The sequence below is a fragment of the Cyphellophora europaea genome (genome assembly GCF_000365145.1).
Source record: "Cyphellophora europaea CBS 101466 unplaced genomic scaffold supercont1.7, whole genome shotgun sequence".
NCBI classification, from domain to species: Eukaryota; Fungi; Ascomycota; class Eurotiomycetes; order Chaetothyriales; family Cyphellophoraceae; genus Cyphellophora; species Cyphellophora europaea.
The window spans coordinates 1,568,228-1,586,267 of NW_008481813.1; the positions used below are offsets into that span (position 1 = coordinate 1,568,228).

An 18,040-nucleotide genomic window follows, 5' to 3' on the forward strand; every position below is an offset into this window, starting at 1 on the left:
CCTTGTACACTCATCGCCACCGCCTCTGGATAATCAGATTTTGCTCTCACAGAGCCTTCGATGAGGTTCAACTCGGATCAGCTCCTCTTATGAAACTTCGGCTCAGATTACTGCCGCTGTGGAAGCTCTTATACTTCACGCGACTCGATCCCGACGATTACGCCACCCTGGACCATTCGAAATATCCGTGCTCATGCTCCTGCCGAGGTGGCTGACATTCTCTAGGATTGACCCGTGCAGACTTGGACCACGAAGATAACCCCTTGCGGCGAAGAATGGTCAGACACGCCGAGACAGTAAGAAACCATGAATCTCTTGTTCACTACGAGTGACAGTAAGGCGTTCCCACTGGACAATGGCCAGAGGAGCCACACTGGCATGAGCACCACCAGAATAATGGCCACCGCGAACTGCTCAAATATGGATGCAAACAGCGAAGGGTGTTTGCCTCCGGATGCGGATGCATTGTCCGGAAACCCGCAACCAGCACTTCGACAGCATACTGAAGCAAGGCTTGTACAACTCTTTATTTCCCATCCTTTATCTTTTGTCTTCAAATTTGTCCAAGTAACACCCGCATTCCCAACTCAACTCTACCTACCTCTCAGCTACCTAGTGCTGTCCCTTCTAAGTCCTCAGCAATGGCTCGCACGAGAACTCAAGCGCAGGCGGCTGCTAGGGCTGCGACCCATGCCTCAGCACTTCAGAGACATGGCAGACCAGAGCAGCGCCGCATGATAGAACAACACCGTCGTGAACGAAAGCAGAAAGTCCAGTTCTCCGAGAATGTACAAGTCAAAGAGCTTCCAGTCGATAGCGGTAACCATGCTATATCTCAGCAGCACGTCCCCTCTGCTGCTAGGTCCAATGTTGCTTCATCGTCAAATCAGAGGGCAATGAACAAGCCTGGCTCAGTGAGATCGGGGCAGAAGTCCAATATCCGCACAATGGTTGACTTGCCAAAATCGCCATCTCCAGCAACACCTGCCAACGAACTACCTCGCCCGATCAATCCACGCTTCGGCAGCCAACGTAGCTTTCGCACCTTGCGCGACTGTCCTCATACTAGCCCTCATGCTTCGGATGCGGCTGCACGCACCAGACCACAATCTTCTGGACAACGGCAGAGCAGATTCACTCCTGCAGCATTGTCTGAAGTACAGCAGCCATACAGCGGACCTCGAAGCTCTCTACTTACTGAGCTCTCGCCTGCTGTGGCTGCAACTCGCAAGCGCAAGAGGGCTGACTCGACGTCCTTCTACCAGCGTCCACGAAAGCGATTGCAGTTCCAGTACAACGCTACTGAAGAGCTGAAGTTGAACCTTCGACACGTTCCCTGCCCTCTACAGCCCGAGCAGATTGGGGCACTCTTCCAGGTCTTGAGGGAGGAGCTCCGACAGTTCGCCTTCGACAACTTCCATTTCGAACTCACCGCCGAAGCTCAGGCAGACTGGCCATTGCATGAGATGGCCGACAACTACTACTCGTTGATGCGTACCACTCAGTACATTGCCGATGGAAGTCAGTACGGTTGGCGCCATTTCTTCACCACTCCAGACTCACGTGCCTCTGTCATATATGGCGTTATCGCTGAGTACATCCGGCGTCATATTTTCTCAATCCCATCCTTTGGTCTATCAGAGCAAGACGCGAAACGTGTTGATGATGTCGATTCCACTTGGATGCATTTCGATTCACATGTACGAGCCAGGCGCCGTGCGCAGGTCATGAATGAGATTCTTATGGGCAGTGAATGGCAGATGTCGAGCAATCGAGCCATTCGGCAGCTTGCCGAGGAGTTGATGGTCGTCCTGACCCCACTGCTTCCGCCTGATGTCTTCGCTCACAACGAGGACTCGCACGACTTCAGCCTCAGCAAGTCCAAGAAAGCGAACGAACAACATGGCTATATCCTGAAATGCCTCACCGATCGGCTCACTTGGGCTGTCGGACTTCACTACTCTCTCCGTCTGACAGGGATCAACGGCTCTATCATCCAATTCAGTAACAATTCTCTTAGAGGCGAGAAATGGTACGGCGATCAAGGCGCGCCTCAAAACTGCGTCAACGAACAAATGATGAAGAAGACGCAATTTCATGGGTGGCTCAGTGAGCAGGCCATTAAGAGAGCGAATGCATTGGACTATCATGCTGGCGTAGCAGATGGCCCGGACGATGAGGATTCTCCACAGCGTCCACGTATCAAGATGTGCTGCTTCCCACGCGTGGAGATGATTGTACCCAGGGGTCCCGACATGGAGCAACTAGCCGAGATCGAACGTAGGAACGCTTTAGAGGTCAGATCCCGGGCGGAGGCTGACAGCTCCGGGGAGCCAGGCGACAGCACCTCCAGCTCCAGATCTTCGTCACTTGCCTCCGACGCCAGCCGGGACGGCCAGCCAGATGCAATGGACTGGGATGTAGTTCCAGAGAGGCGCAAATCTGTGAGTGACGAAGATCTGCATGACACGAAGAACACTTTTCCCATCGCACCCAAAGTCGTGCAATGGGTCTTTGAAGAGCGCAAAGGGAAATGGCCAGCGGACGCTGGCGAACTACGCCTCTCATACATGAACTACTATCCCCATCTCAGCAGCAACGACGTTTATTTGGAGCATGAGTACCTTGAACCCACCGAGGAGGTCTTTATCCGCAAACACTTCGATGAGCACTGCCAACGCAGCTCCATGGGAGGCCAGCGAAGAGCACACAATGGACGTCGTCGCCCCAGCGACGATGGGTCGACCTCATCCGATTCCTCCCTCAGCTCCGATGATGAAAACAGCTCCAGCTCCGACACAAGCAGCGCCTCCTCAGTCCTGAGCTGGGAGCCGGGGCACTCCGACGCCACCGCCCGGGCAGCCTACGAATCCCACATCGCCTACCTCCGTGGGCCCTTCCTGAAGCAAAGCAACTCGCGGACGGGCTGGCGTCACGGCAACCCCATCCCCAAAGACCAGCGCCTCACATTGAAACAAGCCATCCAGCAAGCCCGCGATTTCAAGGCCGCCTCGGACATCAAGTTGCGCGTCAAGTTCGCGCTACACGACCGCTCCATGCGCTCCTGGGCCGCCCTGACCAGCAAAGCCACACACATTGACTGGGCCGTCTCCTCCACCGCCGGCACCATCCTCTTGGCCGCCCTGTGCAGCCACTACGGCTACGACCTCCCCAGCTGGCTCCTGCGGCAACTGCGATGGCTGCGCCACCTCGGCATCGAAGACGTGCACGCCTGGCTGCGCCGGCGGTGGGAGCTCGCCCGCGCCACGGGTACCTCGTCCGCACAGGTCCTGCTCGCCGTCGCGGCGCGGCCGGCGCGCGCTTTCGAAGCCTTGCTGCCCCCATCCGCCGCCGCGACCGCCACGGAACCCAGCTCGAATAGGCCCGGTTCGACGGTGACGGCGACGGTCAAGACTTCTGCGGGCGCGAGCTCGGGCTCGGGTTCGGGCTGGGGTCCGCTGACGACGGCAGTGGTGACGAGGACGGATACGATGAGTACGGTGCCGAGTGCGGGGGTCGTGCCGCTGAGTTTGCCCAAGAGTGGGAGTAGGGGTGGGAGAGGGTGGTGGATGGTGTTCCAGTGAGGTGAGCTGCTGGGGGAACGTGTGGGAGGAGGGGGGGTAGCACACGTCGGAGCAGGTGGGAACAGATAGTGTTGCACTTTGAATGTGGTTTTTCCAGGCTCTTGAAATTCGTTTTGGAATAGTTTGCATCATGCAGAATGAGAGAGAATGCTTCAATTTTGATATGGGGCCATGACTTACGCTGCGAACGCTATGATGTGCTGTGCGAAGTTCTGCGAAGTTCGCCTGTCGCTGCTCCTCAAAAGGACCGAACCAGTGTTTTCCAACGGTCAAATATACATGCCTTAAGGCCGCAAACCCAGCAGCATACTCTAGACTTATTAGACTCAACTAACAATGACCGCTCCAGCATCTGCTCCAGCTACGGCCGGCGCGGGTGACACAGACGGCGGCGCCTGTTTCAAGCTTGGCCCCGGGTCCAGAGCCACAGCCACAGCCACAGCAAGGTCGACTTCCTGTGAAGGCGTTACATCCTTGTCCTTATTGTCTTTGACAGGCAGTTTCCCTTCCTGTTTCTCGCGCTTGCAATCCGTTTCAGCGACGTCTTTGCCTTTGGCGGTTGTAGGTGGCGTCTCTTTTTCTTTCGATGGAGAAGAGTCCGCCGCCACGCTGAACGAGTCTTCGTATGTTGGTGTAAATTCTGGCGATGGACTTTGCTTATTTTCTGGAGGTGCTAAACCGGCCTCGTTTATACCTTGGCCTTGTTCTTTTGGGCAGGCGGCCTCTGCACTAAGCGTGAAGGGGCTACTTGAAGGATTGGCCGATGGCGTCAGGTTTGTTGCAGGCTGATCCGAGATTTCTACCACGCTTGGGCAAGGATGGTCATCCGCGCTCGTATCGTCAACGCTGACACCAGTGCTTGGGTGGTTTTGCTCTTGGCCCTTTGGTGTCCCGACTTGATCCACAGGTGCTGATTTCTCTGAGGATAAACACTCAGACGGCAGAGAAGGGCCAGCTGCTTCCATGCTTTCTTCGTTGACCACAGTGTCTTTGGATTGGTTTGAGGGGCCTGCAACACCGTCGTTTTCGTTCTCGTCCGCCTTTCCACAATCTTGTTTGGCGTGGGTCAAGACCAGGCTCGAAGCCGGTACGAAGGACCAGCCATCCTCTCCCTCGGGTGGCACGAGTGGCAGTCCTTCCCACAAATCCAGTGCGGCTCGTGCCTTGCGATCTCTCTCCATCAACATTACTCTCGAGGCCTCATTTAGGTCTGCCTCGCACGGCATCTCGTCCATTTCCCATCTCTCAACCTGAGCCAACATTCTCTGCCTCTTTCCCTCTAATCGTTGTTGATCCAATTCGATCATTCGGCTAGTCCGCCATTCCCTCTCCAGGCGTTCCAGCTCTTTGATCTCCGACAGGGTCTGGGTATTCCACAGATTCCTGGCTTCCATGACATTGCTGTCAAGCATACAAACTAGCTCTGGTTCATACTCGTCCCATAGATATGGCGGCACGGCGTTCCGCTGCTTGGTGCATCGATAGATACGCACACGGACGTTGAAATCGTGCTTGAGTCGCCATACGGCTGTTTCCAAGTCATCACGCTGGGAGCTGTTGACAGTGCTCGGCGTGATATGCATCATCTCCACGGCGAACGTCTCCAGGCGTGGAAAAGTCGGTCTGGAATGGCGAGAGCGGTACATTCGTCTACGTATGCGATTTGTCCAAAAAGCGAAATAAGCAGGTATTGGGTTCGAGTAGTAAGACAAGTCTACTTTGAGATGTAAATGCCGGAGCGAAGTGGGAAATCGCTCGAGAAAATATGTCGGTCCTGGTTCGAAGCGCCAGTCTCGGAAATCGATGGTGAGGTTGACAAGTGAGGTGAGATGGGCGAAAGTGATTGTCCTAGAACCGCTGCTTTCGAACTCTGAAAGGGACCTAAGATCTCGAGGGTTCACGTAAAGAGTTTTCAACGTAGACCGGTGCATGGCAAGAGCTTGGGAGAGGCCGTATAGTCGGTCTAAGGAGAGGTGGTTGTCCTGATTGTTGGTCCCGCTTGACTCGAAGAAAGTGGTCAAGGCTTGTGGTATTGACAACATGTGTCGGAGGGATGATTCGGAGACGATACAGCTCTCTAGACGCAGATGCTGGAGTGGGGAAGACCTGAGTCGGATGGTCTTGCGATCGAGCTCGAACTCCCTGAGATCGGCGGCGACCAGCGTAAGTTTGCGTATTGATGGGGCGGCAAGGACGTTTGCGATGTCGCCGAGTGGTACACAGAATCCATTCGGGGCATTAAAATTCAGATGACATGTAGTGAGGTGGCTCGCCCATGCAGGTACTTTTGTGTGTGGTACCGTGCCCGACTGCTTAGAACTGAAGGTATTCTTGAACGCGGTCCAGAAAGGGGACACGTATTCCCCAGTTTCTTCGTCATCAATCGCGTCCGCCTGTGTGAATGGCACTTCTACAAATAGATGTTCAAGTTTGGGCAGCATAGCAACGAAGCTCGCCCAAGTCCAGAAATCGGGATCGGTAGGCCCCTCGGCAGGGACCAGGGCTACATCGCTGACATGTTCGTTGCGACCGGGCTGGTCTAAGAGGCGTTGCTTGAAAGATTTGAAGGCAGGACTGAATTCGATGCCTTTCCTCAGCGTGATAGTGTTGTACAGGAAGGGTTCAGCGAGGCTGAAAGCACGGTGGGATGACTTGGCGAAATTAAGAATGGTCTGACGGCCAGAGGATGAGAAGCTCATTCGATGGCGGGCATCTCTTTCCTCGGCACACGCAGACAAAATGTGCAGGATGATCTCGTCGGGTAGATCGAGCAAGTGAGGCATCGTTCTTAGCGCCCGGCTGGCTAGGTATGTTGTACAACGTTGGTCGGTGAGAAAGATGGGGTGAACGCCCGTGTGGTGTGAGGAGAGCGAGATGGAATAGGAGCAAATTACAAAAGATGCGACGAGGCGAGAAGTAGCAACGTCAGCGTCCAAGGCACATTAGTCGTGTGTGAGTCAAGTGAGGCTCACTCGAGGAAAGAGGTAGTCTACAGTAGGCTGAGGCACCAGCTTCCAAGGTTCCCAAGTGGAGACACGCCAGGCAGCGGGCCGTGGCTGCCTCGCGACTTGGCGGCCTCAAGTTCCGGCTTACACCTGGCTACCCAAGTACTGCAAGGCTGTGCAAGGCTGAGTCCCCTTTGTATTCAGGCACTGGCCAAGTACGACCGGCCCGTTTGGATCAGTTGCAGATGCGGCTCGCCATTTTGGGCATTCCATTGCACTCAAAACCTCTGATGCGGCGTCTTGAGGGGAACTTTGCTGATATGACTACGGCGCGGCTTCCAATTCTGGCGGGCTCTCAATTCTCTTTCTCAGCCACGGCCATCTCAACGTCCGTCTTATGCCAGTAATGAGACAGATCTCCGACAGGTAGATTCACCGCGAGTCTCATCTCTGCTGCCATGATAACGAAGGTCATATACCAGCCCAGCAGTCCAACGATGAACAACATAGCGCCACCCGCCTGCCGCCGTCATTAGCCATACTAAGCAAGTCAATAAATAGAAGCTTGCTCACCTTTTGCAACTTCATGGCCTGATCGAAATTCCCCTGGCTGACTTTCCAGTATGCAGCACTAAGTATCCAAGCGCCCACGGTGACGAAGAAGAATATACCGGCAAAGATGATGTTGGTTTTGAGAGTGAAGATCCAGAATGTAAACAATGCAAACCCCCAGACGATGAGATAGAGGCCCAATGCGGCATTGTACGCTTGACTCACCGACCCTTCGGCAGCAGAGCCCGTTGTAGAGTAAGCAGCTGAAAGCTCGAGTGTTGGGAGTAGCAGGAACCCGAATGAGAGCCAGAAAACTGCGAACAAGGAACAAACCATCATGGGGAAGAACTGTTGTACATCAGACAGTGTCCACGCCTATGAGTTGAAATAGACTCACGTTGCCCATGATCCATTCAAATATTGTGGTGAGTATGAGTAGCACGGGACCAACGAACATAAACATTCCCCTAACACGACGGGTTAGTAGTCTGTTAGGCTTAGGAAGCACGCTGCGTCGCGCTTACGCTAGAGCGCTGGCACCATTAGCGCCGCCCCACCCCATGAGGACCATCGAGAAAGACATTGTTGAGATGACAAAGCTGTTAGACGTCAGCTTGCAACAATAGCCGAGGATAGAGGGCAAGAACGATACCCTACAAAGCCCATCGGTGTGGGATTCGCGAAACGCTTCACGTTGTCTCCAGATCTTGGGGTTTTCGGCGTGAGATACAACTGATGACTGATCAGCCAGTTAACACAGGTGAGGGCAGCACTCCTACCTTCTCGAACATCTCGGGTGTGATTGTAAGTTGGGTCACCGTGCGGTGAAGCTCGTTCTTCGAGTCAGTGTGTGCAATCGCATCGTTCGAGGACGCATGGTGTCCCATAGCACCGTTTGTTGTAGCCATGGTTGGCAATATGGAGGCAAGAATAGCTCAAGCAGTACTAGAGAAGAGACGGAAGGAGTGTCGGACGCTGGTGCTGCACGTGGCGGGGCCCCGGCGTCTTTATAGCCCTAGGTGCTCCCACCGCGTGGCTCACTTTCGTGCTTTGAAAGACATCAAAGCACCCACAAACGTGGGGTCGGCAAGCCACCGTCAATCTCAGCGCCCGTTTGGACCACTGGTAGAGCAAAATCGCGCTCTCTGCAAAGGGCAAGCGAGCCCCATGATCGCTTCTGAGGGGTTGCCACGGCCTGGCGTGATGATTCCATGAGCCCAGAGACACCGCCGGACAGTGGTGGATTCGGATAGGCTGCCCATGGTGTACACGAAATCGAACACGAGAACGTCTGAGGCTGGAATTGACTCGATCCGGGGTTGCGAGTGGTAACTGCATCTGCCGAGCACTTGCGAGTCACCCGCCTAGGCGTGTGTGCTGCTAGCGCACACGCTATCCAGTCGACCCCGCACCTCCGCTTCCTCCATTTACGACTGTACTTGACCATCCTGTTTGTCATCAGGTCCAGCCAAGTACAACATAAGAACATACTTGTATATTGGTGCTCGGCGAAATTAAACCCGGAATGGGCCACCAAGATACCTCAATCAGCCAGCTGGGGAGACTTGATCCGACATTGGTACGCCGTGTATGCGATTTTGATATGGACTGTTTATACAATTGTTGAAAGTAGGTTTGAACATCTTCAATCCTCTTTCTTGTCCTCAGGACTCTCGTTCGGCCGGACCACAAAGTCCATGCTGCCGGTTTCGCGGCCTTTGTGGTCCCGAGTAATGAACGAATACTTTCCACGCTGTTCGCCTTTCTGCTCAATCCAGAGGTCCTTCATCGTCAATTCCTTGGTCCTGTTGAGGCTTTCAATGGCAGCAATGCGGTCGAGGGTTGCCTCCAGGTACTCATCGAAACCCTCTTCGCTGCAGATTTGTTGGAAGGCATTCATCATGGGTACAGAGTCGGCGCGAACCATAGCTTTGCTGTCGATAGTGAAGATGTTCTCGTGGTCGTACTGCTTGATGAAATCCGCCCGGGTCATGATCTGGCGCGCTATGTACAGCGGGATCTGAGGCAAGATGTGGCCCTGTTTCTCATCGTATGTGGTATCGAGTTCTTTCTGTTTTTCGACAAGAGCTCTGGCAAGGACCATAGCAGCGCTCGCAAACTTCTGTTGGTCCATGACATCGTCGTCCATTTCCGCGCCGAGAATGCCGCACTGGTTGAGGAACCAAGTCTTTTCCGCTTCCACGATAGTCTTGCACATGCCCAACATGTCCCTGGATTTGGCCACACGACTGAGGAAATTTGTTCGGCCCCCTACCTGGTCATAAACCTGACGGATGATATCGCTGTCAATCTCTTCCTCGGGAAAATACCTTGCTCGGAAGCGAGATAGAGCTGTGATAGCTCTGGGCTTAGGGAGATCGAGAATTGGTAAGACCTCCATACGTGTGGCGTATCTCTTCAATCGTTCGTATACCCAGTAGTCGTCTGAGTTGAACACCACTGTGATCAGGTTAGAAGCAGCCCACTGCTCCGCCCGTTGCTGCATGAGTTCGATGAGATCTTGACCATCCTCGTCATCCCGGATCAAGTGCATGCAATTGACAACGATGACCAGGGGGCCAGCTCTGGTGCGCGAAGGGGCCTTTGCAGCTTCGTCTCTTCTCTTGAGGGCAATTTTCTCGACCTTGTTAAATGCTCGCTCGATGTCGAGTAGTGCAGTTGTGTCTCTTGGGCCACGGATAGAGAACAAGGAGCCGATATAGTCCTCATGGAAATCGTAATTGAGGGCTTTGCCGAGGCGCAGACGGAAGATCTCAAGATCGGCATGGGCTTCGAACATGGACACGCCTTCACCTTGGGTTTTCCTCATTGCATCCAGAATCATGGTGGATTTTCCGGTGCCCTTTTCCCCCACAATTAGATAGTAACGCCCAGTACGAGCACCCAAAATTATGTCGTCTACCTTGGATTGTTCGGCTCGTAGTATCCAAGTATCGTTTTCCAAATCTGAAGTCTCCGCGTCCTCGCCCAGTAATTTGGCCGTGTTTAATGGGGGCGATGTGGCAAGGTCCAGCATGGGATCACCAGGCATAAAGGCTCTCTCAATCTTGCGCAAAACCATGGACTTGTAGTAAAGATGGTACGAGTAACCTGCTAAGCCCAGGATTGCGATCGAGGCAAAGGTAGTAGCCGCCGTCTCAAACACTTTCCAGACGGATGGACTGATACGAGGCTTGTCCCGTTGATTTCGCCTGCCCCCCTTCTCGTCTTCTGGCTGGTTGGGGCCGGGGTCGACATTGGGATCTATGCTTGTCTGGCCAAATTGCGTCGATGCGCATCGTCTTGGGGCAAACACAAGTACTTTGTGAGCCAATGGCCGTCTCTGGGAGAGCCTTGAATATGCAAGAGTACGCTGAAACGCCTTCATCGTGAGCAGTTCACCCAATAAGGGGTACAGAAATCAAAGTGCCCCCAGCACGATCGCAATGCCGTAGATAATGAACCAGACGCCCGGTCAAGTATGAGAAATGGCGAGATGAAAACGAATGAATGCGGTCAATGAGACATGTTGACTTGATGTCCGCAACAAGAGGATGCTGATTACCACTTTGGTGCGTTTTGGGCGAGGTCGGCGAGGACTCCAAGCTGATCAGGCCGATGCGCCTTGGCAGGGCGGAGACGCCTTTCCAGGTCTTCAAGACTCCAAGTACCTCCCTCCTTCATCGGCCACTCCCGTATCAGAATCACAACTTCCGGTCTGCGACAGGTCTTGAATACCCCAGATCTCGGTGCTCTACATATAGTGACGCCCCTCCTAACTACGACCCGAGTCATTTCCGAGCAAAGGCATGCCCGCGGTCGTGCCAAACAACCTCGCGCTCCTGGGCTGTGGAGAAAAATGACGCCTCGGAAGGGTTAGGGAGGCCATGTACCCAATCAGCGGGAATAACCCTCGGGATTCGAGGTCGTCTCAAAATTTATTTGATTCAGTTGTTGTCCATTCTGCTGCACGCTTTTACTACTGCAGTCTTCCCTGTACAGTATCCTCTATCGTCCTTCTAGCATACTGTTGATTACCCCTTCTTCCCTTCCTTCGTCATTCATTTACGCCTGCTGGCTCCTAACTGGCAGTGCATTGATTGCATCTTGCTCTTCTCCGCACGACCGTGAGTGTGAGTGTACATTACTTGACCAGACCTGGGAATCCAATGGCTTCGGACGATGGCAAGTGAACCCGAGTGTCGCGTCGCAGCTTAAACTGACTATAAATCAGCTGCACAGAGCTCTGAAAATGACCAGACAACCGTTCCCACGCTACCCAATGGTGCCAATGGTGCCAATGGAGACGCACACGACCACGACCACGAGCATGAGCACAATCATGAGGACAACGCTCTGTTCCAGGTTAGCGTCAAGCTGCCGGACGGCAACGATATGAAGGTTATGGTGTCGTCGCAAGAGCAGGTGCAGGACCTTCGTCAGTCGATTGTCGAGACGCCCGATACCTTCCAATACACCTGTTTCCACCTCGAGCACGATGGCGAACGAATCAACGATTTCGTCGAGCTTTCCGAGGTGAAAGAGCTCAAGGCCGATTCCGAGTTGACGCTGGTCCAGGATCCATACAGCGAGAAAGAAGCACGCATGCATGTGGTGAGGATCAGAGAATTAATCGGAGCATCGGGAGACCGTGCGGATCAGCTGCAGGGCATCTGTGCCGGTCTTTCTCTCCACGATGAGCGATTCGGTCAGTCGCAGACCAACGCCAAAGAAGAGAGCGCTCTTACCGGCTATGACCTAGACGGTCGAGCACCCCTGGATGCCATCCTACCCAGAACACAGGACTCGCTACCCAAGACCATCAAGTCCTTGTCAGTATCTCAGTGGAATCCTCCACCGCATCATTTGCGACAGCGTGGCCATCTTCTGTATCTGCAGCTTACCACCAACGAGGGCGATCAACACCACATCACAGCCTCCACCTCGGGCTTCTTCGTCAGCAAGTCTTCAAGCAACAAATTCGACCCTTTTCCACGTCCCGCGCCCAAGAATCACTCGGCTCATTCCCTCCTAACTCTGATTTCAATCTTGTCACCGTCCTTCGATAGCACCTTCGTTGACCTGCAGAAGGCCAACGGGCAAAAGGATCTATTGACCACTTTCCCGTTCCAGAATGCTATTCCTGCTAACCCTTGGCTTGTCCCTACATCGCACGCGCAAAATTCTCAACATCAGTCTGACCTCACTCGATCGCAAGAGGCTTACCTACTGGGTGGCGTGGACGGAGCCGAAAATCTCAGAGACTGGAATGAAGAGTTTCAAACCACAAGAGAATTGCCTCGAGAGACCCTACAAGATCGCGTCTTCCGCGAGCGCCTGACTTCAAAACTCTTCGCCGACTACAATGACGCCGCAGCAAAAGGTGCTGTAGCGGTGGCACGCGGAGAAGTCGCCCCACTGAATCCAACGGAAGGCAAAGATGCACAGATTTTCATCTACAACAACATCTTCTTCTCGTACGGCTGCGATGGAGTGCAGACCTTCGCAAGCGAGGGTGGTGATGAAGCTGCCAGGATAGCTGTGGGCAAGGATGTTGCGGGTGTGAAGGCCGTGAACCAGCTGGACATCAACGGTCTCTTCACGCCCGGCACGGTGGTGGTTGATTACCTTGGTAAGCGAATTGTTGCTCAAAGTATTGTACCCGGCATATTTAAGCAGCGCGAGCCCGGAGAACACCAGATCGACTATGGAGGAGTCGAGGGTCGCGACACCGTCACCGAAAATGAGGCATTCGTCCCCGTTTTTGAGAAGCTATCGAAGGCACTGCGCGTCAAGAAGCACGCAGTCTGGGACAAAGATGGGAAGCGTCACGATCTGGAGGGCAGTGTTGAGACCAAGGGCCTTCTTGGCACGGATGGACGCAAATATGTCCTTGACTTGTACAGGATAACTCCCCTTGATGTGGCCTGGTCGGAAGCAGTCGAAGAAACAAGTTCAAAGTTCGGCATGTACCCACATCGGATGTCAGTGCTAAGACTGGAGCTCGTGGAAGCCTACTGGCGCATGAAAATGCAAGAGTATGTCAAGAGCGAGGTCGATAAAAAGCGTGCGCAGAATTCCCAAGCGGACTCTACCACAGAGACGAAGACCGAAAACAAAGAGTCTAGCGCCGAGGAGGGCGACGAGAAGGAGGCGGCCAGGGAGAGTGCATCACCCGAACAGGACCGCATCGACATTTCAAATTTCAGCTTCGCTCTGAATCCGGATGTTTGCAGTGGGCAAGTACCACAGACGGAAGAAGAGAAGAAAGAATATGCGGAAGACGAAAAGGAGGTGCGGGCACTTTGCACCCACCTCAAGCAGAATGTTATTCCAGGACTCATCACCGAGCTTCATGACAGCGATGTCGGATTTCCTATGGATGGACAATCTTTGTGCCAGCTTGTGCACAAACGTGGCATCAATATCCGCTATCTCGGCCAGCTTGCTACGCTGGCCCAGGAGAAGGGAAGACGCCTAGAAGCATTTTACGTTGTTGCCATGCAGGAGATGGTTGTCAGGGCCTTCAAGCATATCGTCAACGGGCTCCTGAACCACTTGCCTGCTCTATTTGCGCCCTCTTGCATTGCACATCTGTTGAACTGTTTTGTCGGTGCGGACCTCAACTCAAATCCCCAACCGGAGATTGATGTGGAAATGCGAGCATTCTACCCAGATGGCGACTACTCATTCCTAGATATGACTCCTTCAAAGTTGCGGCAGCAGGTTCTTGAGCAAGTTAAGACAAGATATCGATATGAACTCCCGTCAGACTGGACTTCTGCCATCAAGCCCTTGCAAGCTCTCCGAGAGGCCTGTTTGCGCTTGGGTCTACAACTTATTGCAAAGGAATACGACTTTGGACGAGGCGAGCGGCCGGCCTTGAACAATGCCCATGCTATAAACCACAGCGACTCTGCAGCGGCCAATGGCGTTAATGGAGCACATCACGACGATACCACGATCAAGAAGAAGAAAAAGAAGGCTGGCGAACAGACACAGTCGAATGGTGGTGCACAGAATTCCGCGACTACCTTCGTCCCTGATGATGTTCTGAACATTGCGCCAACGGTCAAAGATGCGTCTCCCCGCAGCGCTCTCGCAGAAGAGGCGCTTGAGGCCGGCAAGATTTCACTTGCTCAAGGCCAGAAGCAACTTGGTCAGGAGCTAGTCCTCGAATCGCTGTCTTTGCACGAACAAATATACGGCATCCTGCACCCAGAAGTGGCCAAGATGTACCACTCACTGTCGACCATCTATTATCAGACGGACGAGAAGGAAGCTGCAGTTGAGCTCGCTCGCAAAGCCGTGATCGTGACAGAGCGGACACTAGGCGTTGACTCGCACGATGCCATTTTGGCGTATCTCAATCTGTCACTATTCGAGCACCATGTGGGTAACACCAAGCAAGCACTGAGATATGTCCGACATGCGTTGGATGTGTGGAAGATCGTGTTTGGTGCCCACCATCCAGATTCGATAACCACGATCAATAATGCTGCAGTCATGCTTCAATCGATGAAAGAGTATCCTGAGTCACGAAAGTGGTTCGAGCAGTGCTACACAGTCTGCGAGGAGCTCTTCGGTCGGCAGTCGGCAAATGCTGCTACCATTCTCTTCCAACTTGCTCAAGCTTTGGCATTGGACGGCGACCCGAAAGCGGCAGTCAGCAAAATGCGCGACGCCTACAACATCTTTTTGGCAGAACTTGGCCCAGAAGATCGCAACACCAAAGAAGCTGAGAACTGGTTGGAACAGCTTACGCAGAATGCCGTGGCCATCGCTAAGCAAGCGAAGGACATCCAGGCTCGCAGGCTGCGTGGCATCCGGCATCTACCTGGAATGAGAGCGGGCACCAGATTGCAGCCACAGAGTGCCAGCACTGCGACTCCGAGCGCCGGCACAACGGCTAACGGAGGCCATGTTAGGTCCCCAACAGGCAGCGTCAATCTGGACTCCCGCAGCATCGATGAGCTTTTGAAGTTTATCGAAGGAGACAGTGCAGCTCCCCGAGGCAAGTCCAAGCAAAAATCTGTTAACCCCAAGGCCCGGGGACGCAAAACGGCGACAGCTGCAGCGTAAGCTCTGACGGATCTATGAAGCATCAGGATTGGGCGTGGAAACTCTGAAGACCAACATCGAAGAAAGTCCTCGAGCCGATCCGTGTATATCTAATGTATCTACGAAAGGCATCTTCAGCATGCATCGACGCCGCTCCGCGGTTGTGCAAGGCTACAAGCTGGTCGGCGCTGTTTGCATACATGCGTCAGACCGCAATCTGCAGCAGACTAGAGCTGCGATGTACTCAACTCCCCAATGAATATGTACAACAACAACAACAACAACATCTCCTCACCCTTCAGGTTCCTCAAGTAGTTCCAAGTTGCTGTTACTGCAAAGTCTGTTCGTGGAAGATGACGCGACAAAAAGATTTGCAGATTTCCGCCATGACGTATGCCCGAAGGAGGTGTTTAGCGCGAGCTCGCGAGCCATCACGCATCAAAACATCTATCAGGCCATTAATGACCTTAGACCAATCACACACCGCACTTCTGCTTCAGTGTATCCTCACCTGTCTGTGTCATGTTTGACGATATCGTTGAGCTTGCAACTACGGCCATCAACCCAGAGCATTCGCCTGACATATCGCATCCCGTCGCATCGCGTAGCAGCGGCGCGTCATCCTCAACCTCAGCCTCAGCTTCAAACATGCCACCTCGCCGCCGGCGCGGCTCCAAGTCGCAAAGCGTGTCAAGCGCCACCGCCGATGCGAACGGTATGCCACCACCAGCTGTCCCCGCCTCCAAGTCGCCATCACCCGTCGCAACGCGCCACAAGCGCACCAAGTCGGCCACGAGCCCTCCTAATTCCCCGAGACAGCTGGCGAATGCGTTGACTACGCGCCCGAAAACCAGCGCAGAACAGCCTTCGATCTTGAATTTCATCGCAGCTACTGCGATCAGTCTGGCGTTGTCCACTGGCCTACGCTATGCCGCCTCGACGTATACAACCTTTGGAAGAGCCGAGCTTGCGGCCATCTCAAGCCCCGCACACTCACAAGACCCGTACTACGTGGGCGGGCTACTGGTCTGGCGCATCGTTGTCCTTGCAGTGTACTGGTTCCGCGGCTACGACGGTATGTTCCCATTCGCGCTGCGTGCACAACACCGAACTAACACATCTCCCAGCCTACGACGTCGCGTCCCTCTCCATTCTCACCGCCATGCCCGTCGCCCTCCTCGAAGTATTCTTCTACAAAATCACCCCTTCCGTCCTCGCAATCGACACACTTAGCGGCCTCATCTCGTCCGCCGCGCCCTTCGCCCTCCTCCGCGCCGTTGCTCCGGCCCACCACCCCAGCGACAAATCGACCAAGCACGCCGTGCGCAACCGCCCCATCCTGACCGACCCCTACACGACGGCTTTCACGTCCCTCCTGGCCGCCACCATCTTAGCCGTCCTGCTCGAGCTCGGCTTCGAGACCTTCCTGCCCACCTTCCTCATCAGCAACTTCGAGCACATCCGCACGCTGGAGCCCGCGCACCACGGCTCCGCGCAGCTGCCCATCCTGCTCATTACCCTGCTGCCCGCCGGCGTGGCTTGCAGGTCATTCCTGTTCGCGCCAAGCACTTCTGCGCCGACCGGAGAGATGGTCGAGCTGGATACACGGACCGCCGGCCTGCTGGCTCATGTCCAGTGGAATGTCTGGGGGTGGTACTCGAGTCGGCAGAAGGAGCTGATTGGGCGTGCCACCGTTCTGGCCGCGCTCATGGCCGCGGAGACGATGGTGCAGTGTACGGGCGCGCTGGATGGCGTCGACCTGCCCGGTGCGGCCGGTTATGCTGGCGTGTGGGTCTTTGGTGTCGCGGTCGTGACGGCCGTTTTGGACTGGGTTGGCAAGCCTAGCGAGTGAGAACATGCATGCAGCCCTTGTGTACTGTGGCCTGGGGGACGGGAGGTTTCATGGACACTAGATTGGCGCAGGTGTTGATCCCCGGGGGGGCCAGTTTCTGGGCAGGAAAACTGCAAGGTGTTTGATGGAAATTCGAGTAAAGGAAACTAGCGGAGGAATGGACAATCAGAGGCTGTCTAAAGTATGCGGTTCGGATCTCGGAGGAATGGGTTGGGTCGTTCGAAAGCTCTCTACACAAAACAATTCATCCCACAAAAAGAACCTGTGTCAGCAATACAGTAATGCTGCTGATGAGCTGTTCACATTGCGCAAGTATCGCCCCGAGTTATCCGTACGCGTCACTACGTAGACAAGGGGTATCATGTATATAAGAACGTGGCCTTGTCGCGTGGTTATCGCTCTTCACAATCGCCCCCGCCGCCAGGGCTTGCGCAAAGCACCCTAGCATTGTTGACTCTGAAGCCGGAGGGACCCTTTCCCGTACACAACACTGTCAGTTGACTGCCTGCATGCCCGCGCACAGAAGCAGTGCTTGCACTCCCTACTGTCGTATCGCCGGCAGCTAAGCAACATTTCCTGCCCTGCGATCCTCTAGGAGCCATATCGATACATGCCTATATTCTGGACATTGTCGACCACGGCGTAATGAATCTGCTCTCTGCCGACCAGTTGACAAACTTACAGGATGAGGCGTGGACGTGGCAGGTGACGGACGCATGTGTCAATAATCCGGGGAAAGTCGCCAGAACTTCGGTGAAGATCGACATGGTGCAGGATGCATGATGGGCCAGGTTTGAATGATACGAGGGTCAAGCGGTGTGAGAGCTGATCACAGGCCGTGGGGAATTCCGCCCGCATCCTAAGACAATCTTCAGGAGGATCGTCGGACAGGGTTCGTGAACGGCGTTGCTCGGATGTGGTACCGGCATCTGGCCCAGCCGTCAAGGCGCCTTCGAGGGCTTCTTCTCGCTGCATGACTTCTTGCTTCTCCCTTTTTACGAAGCCAACGATAGGTCTCGTAGCCAAAGCATGCCAAAGGGTGTTCT

The 18,040-nt window shown here is 54.3% G+C and overlaps 6 protein-coding genes across 6 annotated transcripts; 3 read left to right on the forward strand and 3 right to left on the reverse strand.

Moving 5' to 3' along the window:
- Positions 1-641: 641 nt before the first annotated feature.
- HMPREF1541_07700 (uncharacterized protein) lies at positions 642-3,584 on the forward strand (the record flags this gene model as incomplete). Its single annotated transcript, XM_008722023.1, has 1 exon — positions 642-3,584. One exon carries the CDS (start codon positions 642-644, stop codon positions 3,582-3,584), a length of 2,943 nt encoding a protein of 980 aa, XP_008720245.1.
- Positions 3,585-3,910: 326 nt separating this feature from the next.
- Positions 3,911-6,367, reverse strand: HMPREF1541_07701 (uncharacterized protein; the record flags this gene model as incomplete). The annotated part of the gene is made up of 1 exon (XM_008722024.1): positions 3,911-6,367. One exon carries the CDS (start codon positions 6,365-6,367, stop codon positions 3,911-3,913), a length of 2,457 nt encoding a protein of 818 aa, XP_008720246.1.
- Positions 6,368-6,884: 517 nt separating this feature from the next.
- Positions 6,885-7,989, reverse strand: HMPREF1541_07702 (uncharacterized protein; the record flags this gene model as incomplete). Its single annotated transcript, XM_008722025.1, has 6 exons — positions 6,885-7,049; positions 7,103-7,429; positions 7,479-7,548; positions 7,606-7,680; positions 7,734-7,813; positions 7,861-7,989. 6 exons carry the CDS (start codon positions 7,987-7,989, stop codon positions 6,885-6,887), a joined length of 846 nt encoding a protein of 281 aa, XP_008720247.1.
- Positions 7,990-8,726: 737 nt separating this feature from the next.
- On the reverse strand, positions 8,727-10,469 carry HMPREF1541_07703 (uncharacterized protein; the record flags this gene model as incomplete). Its single annotated transcript, XM_008722026.1, has 1 exon — positions 8,727-10,469. One exon carries the CDS (start codon positions 10,467-10,469, stop codon positions 8,727-8,729), a length of 1,743 nt encoding a protein of 580 aa, XP_008720248.1.
- Positions 10,470-11,263: 794 nt separating this feature from the next.
- HMPREF1541_07704 (uncharacterized protein) lies at positions 11,264-15,163 on the forward strand (the record flags this gene model as incomplete). The annotated part of the gene is made up of 2 exons (XM_008722027.1): positions 11,264-11,270; positions 11,316-15,163. The coding sequence occupies 2 exons, from the start codon at positions 11,264-11,266 to the stop codon at positions 15,161-15,163; spliced, it is 3,855 nt and encodes a 1,284-aa protein (XP_008720249.1).
- A 627-nt stretch (positions 15,164-15,790) lies between these two features.
- HMPREF1541_07705 (uncharacterized protein) lies at positions 15,791-16,994 on the forward strand (the record flags this gene model as incomplete). The annotated part of the gene is made up of 2 exons (XM_008722028.1): positions 15,791-16,217; positions 16,270-16,994. The coding sequence occupies 2 exons, from the start codon at positions 15,791-15,793 to the stop codon at positions 16,992-16,994; spliced, it is 1,152 nt and encodes a 383-aa protein (XP_008720250.1).
- Between the last annotated feature and the right edge of the window lie 1,046 nt (positions 16,995-18,040).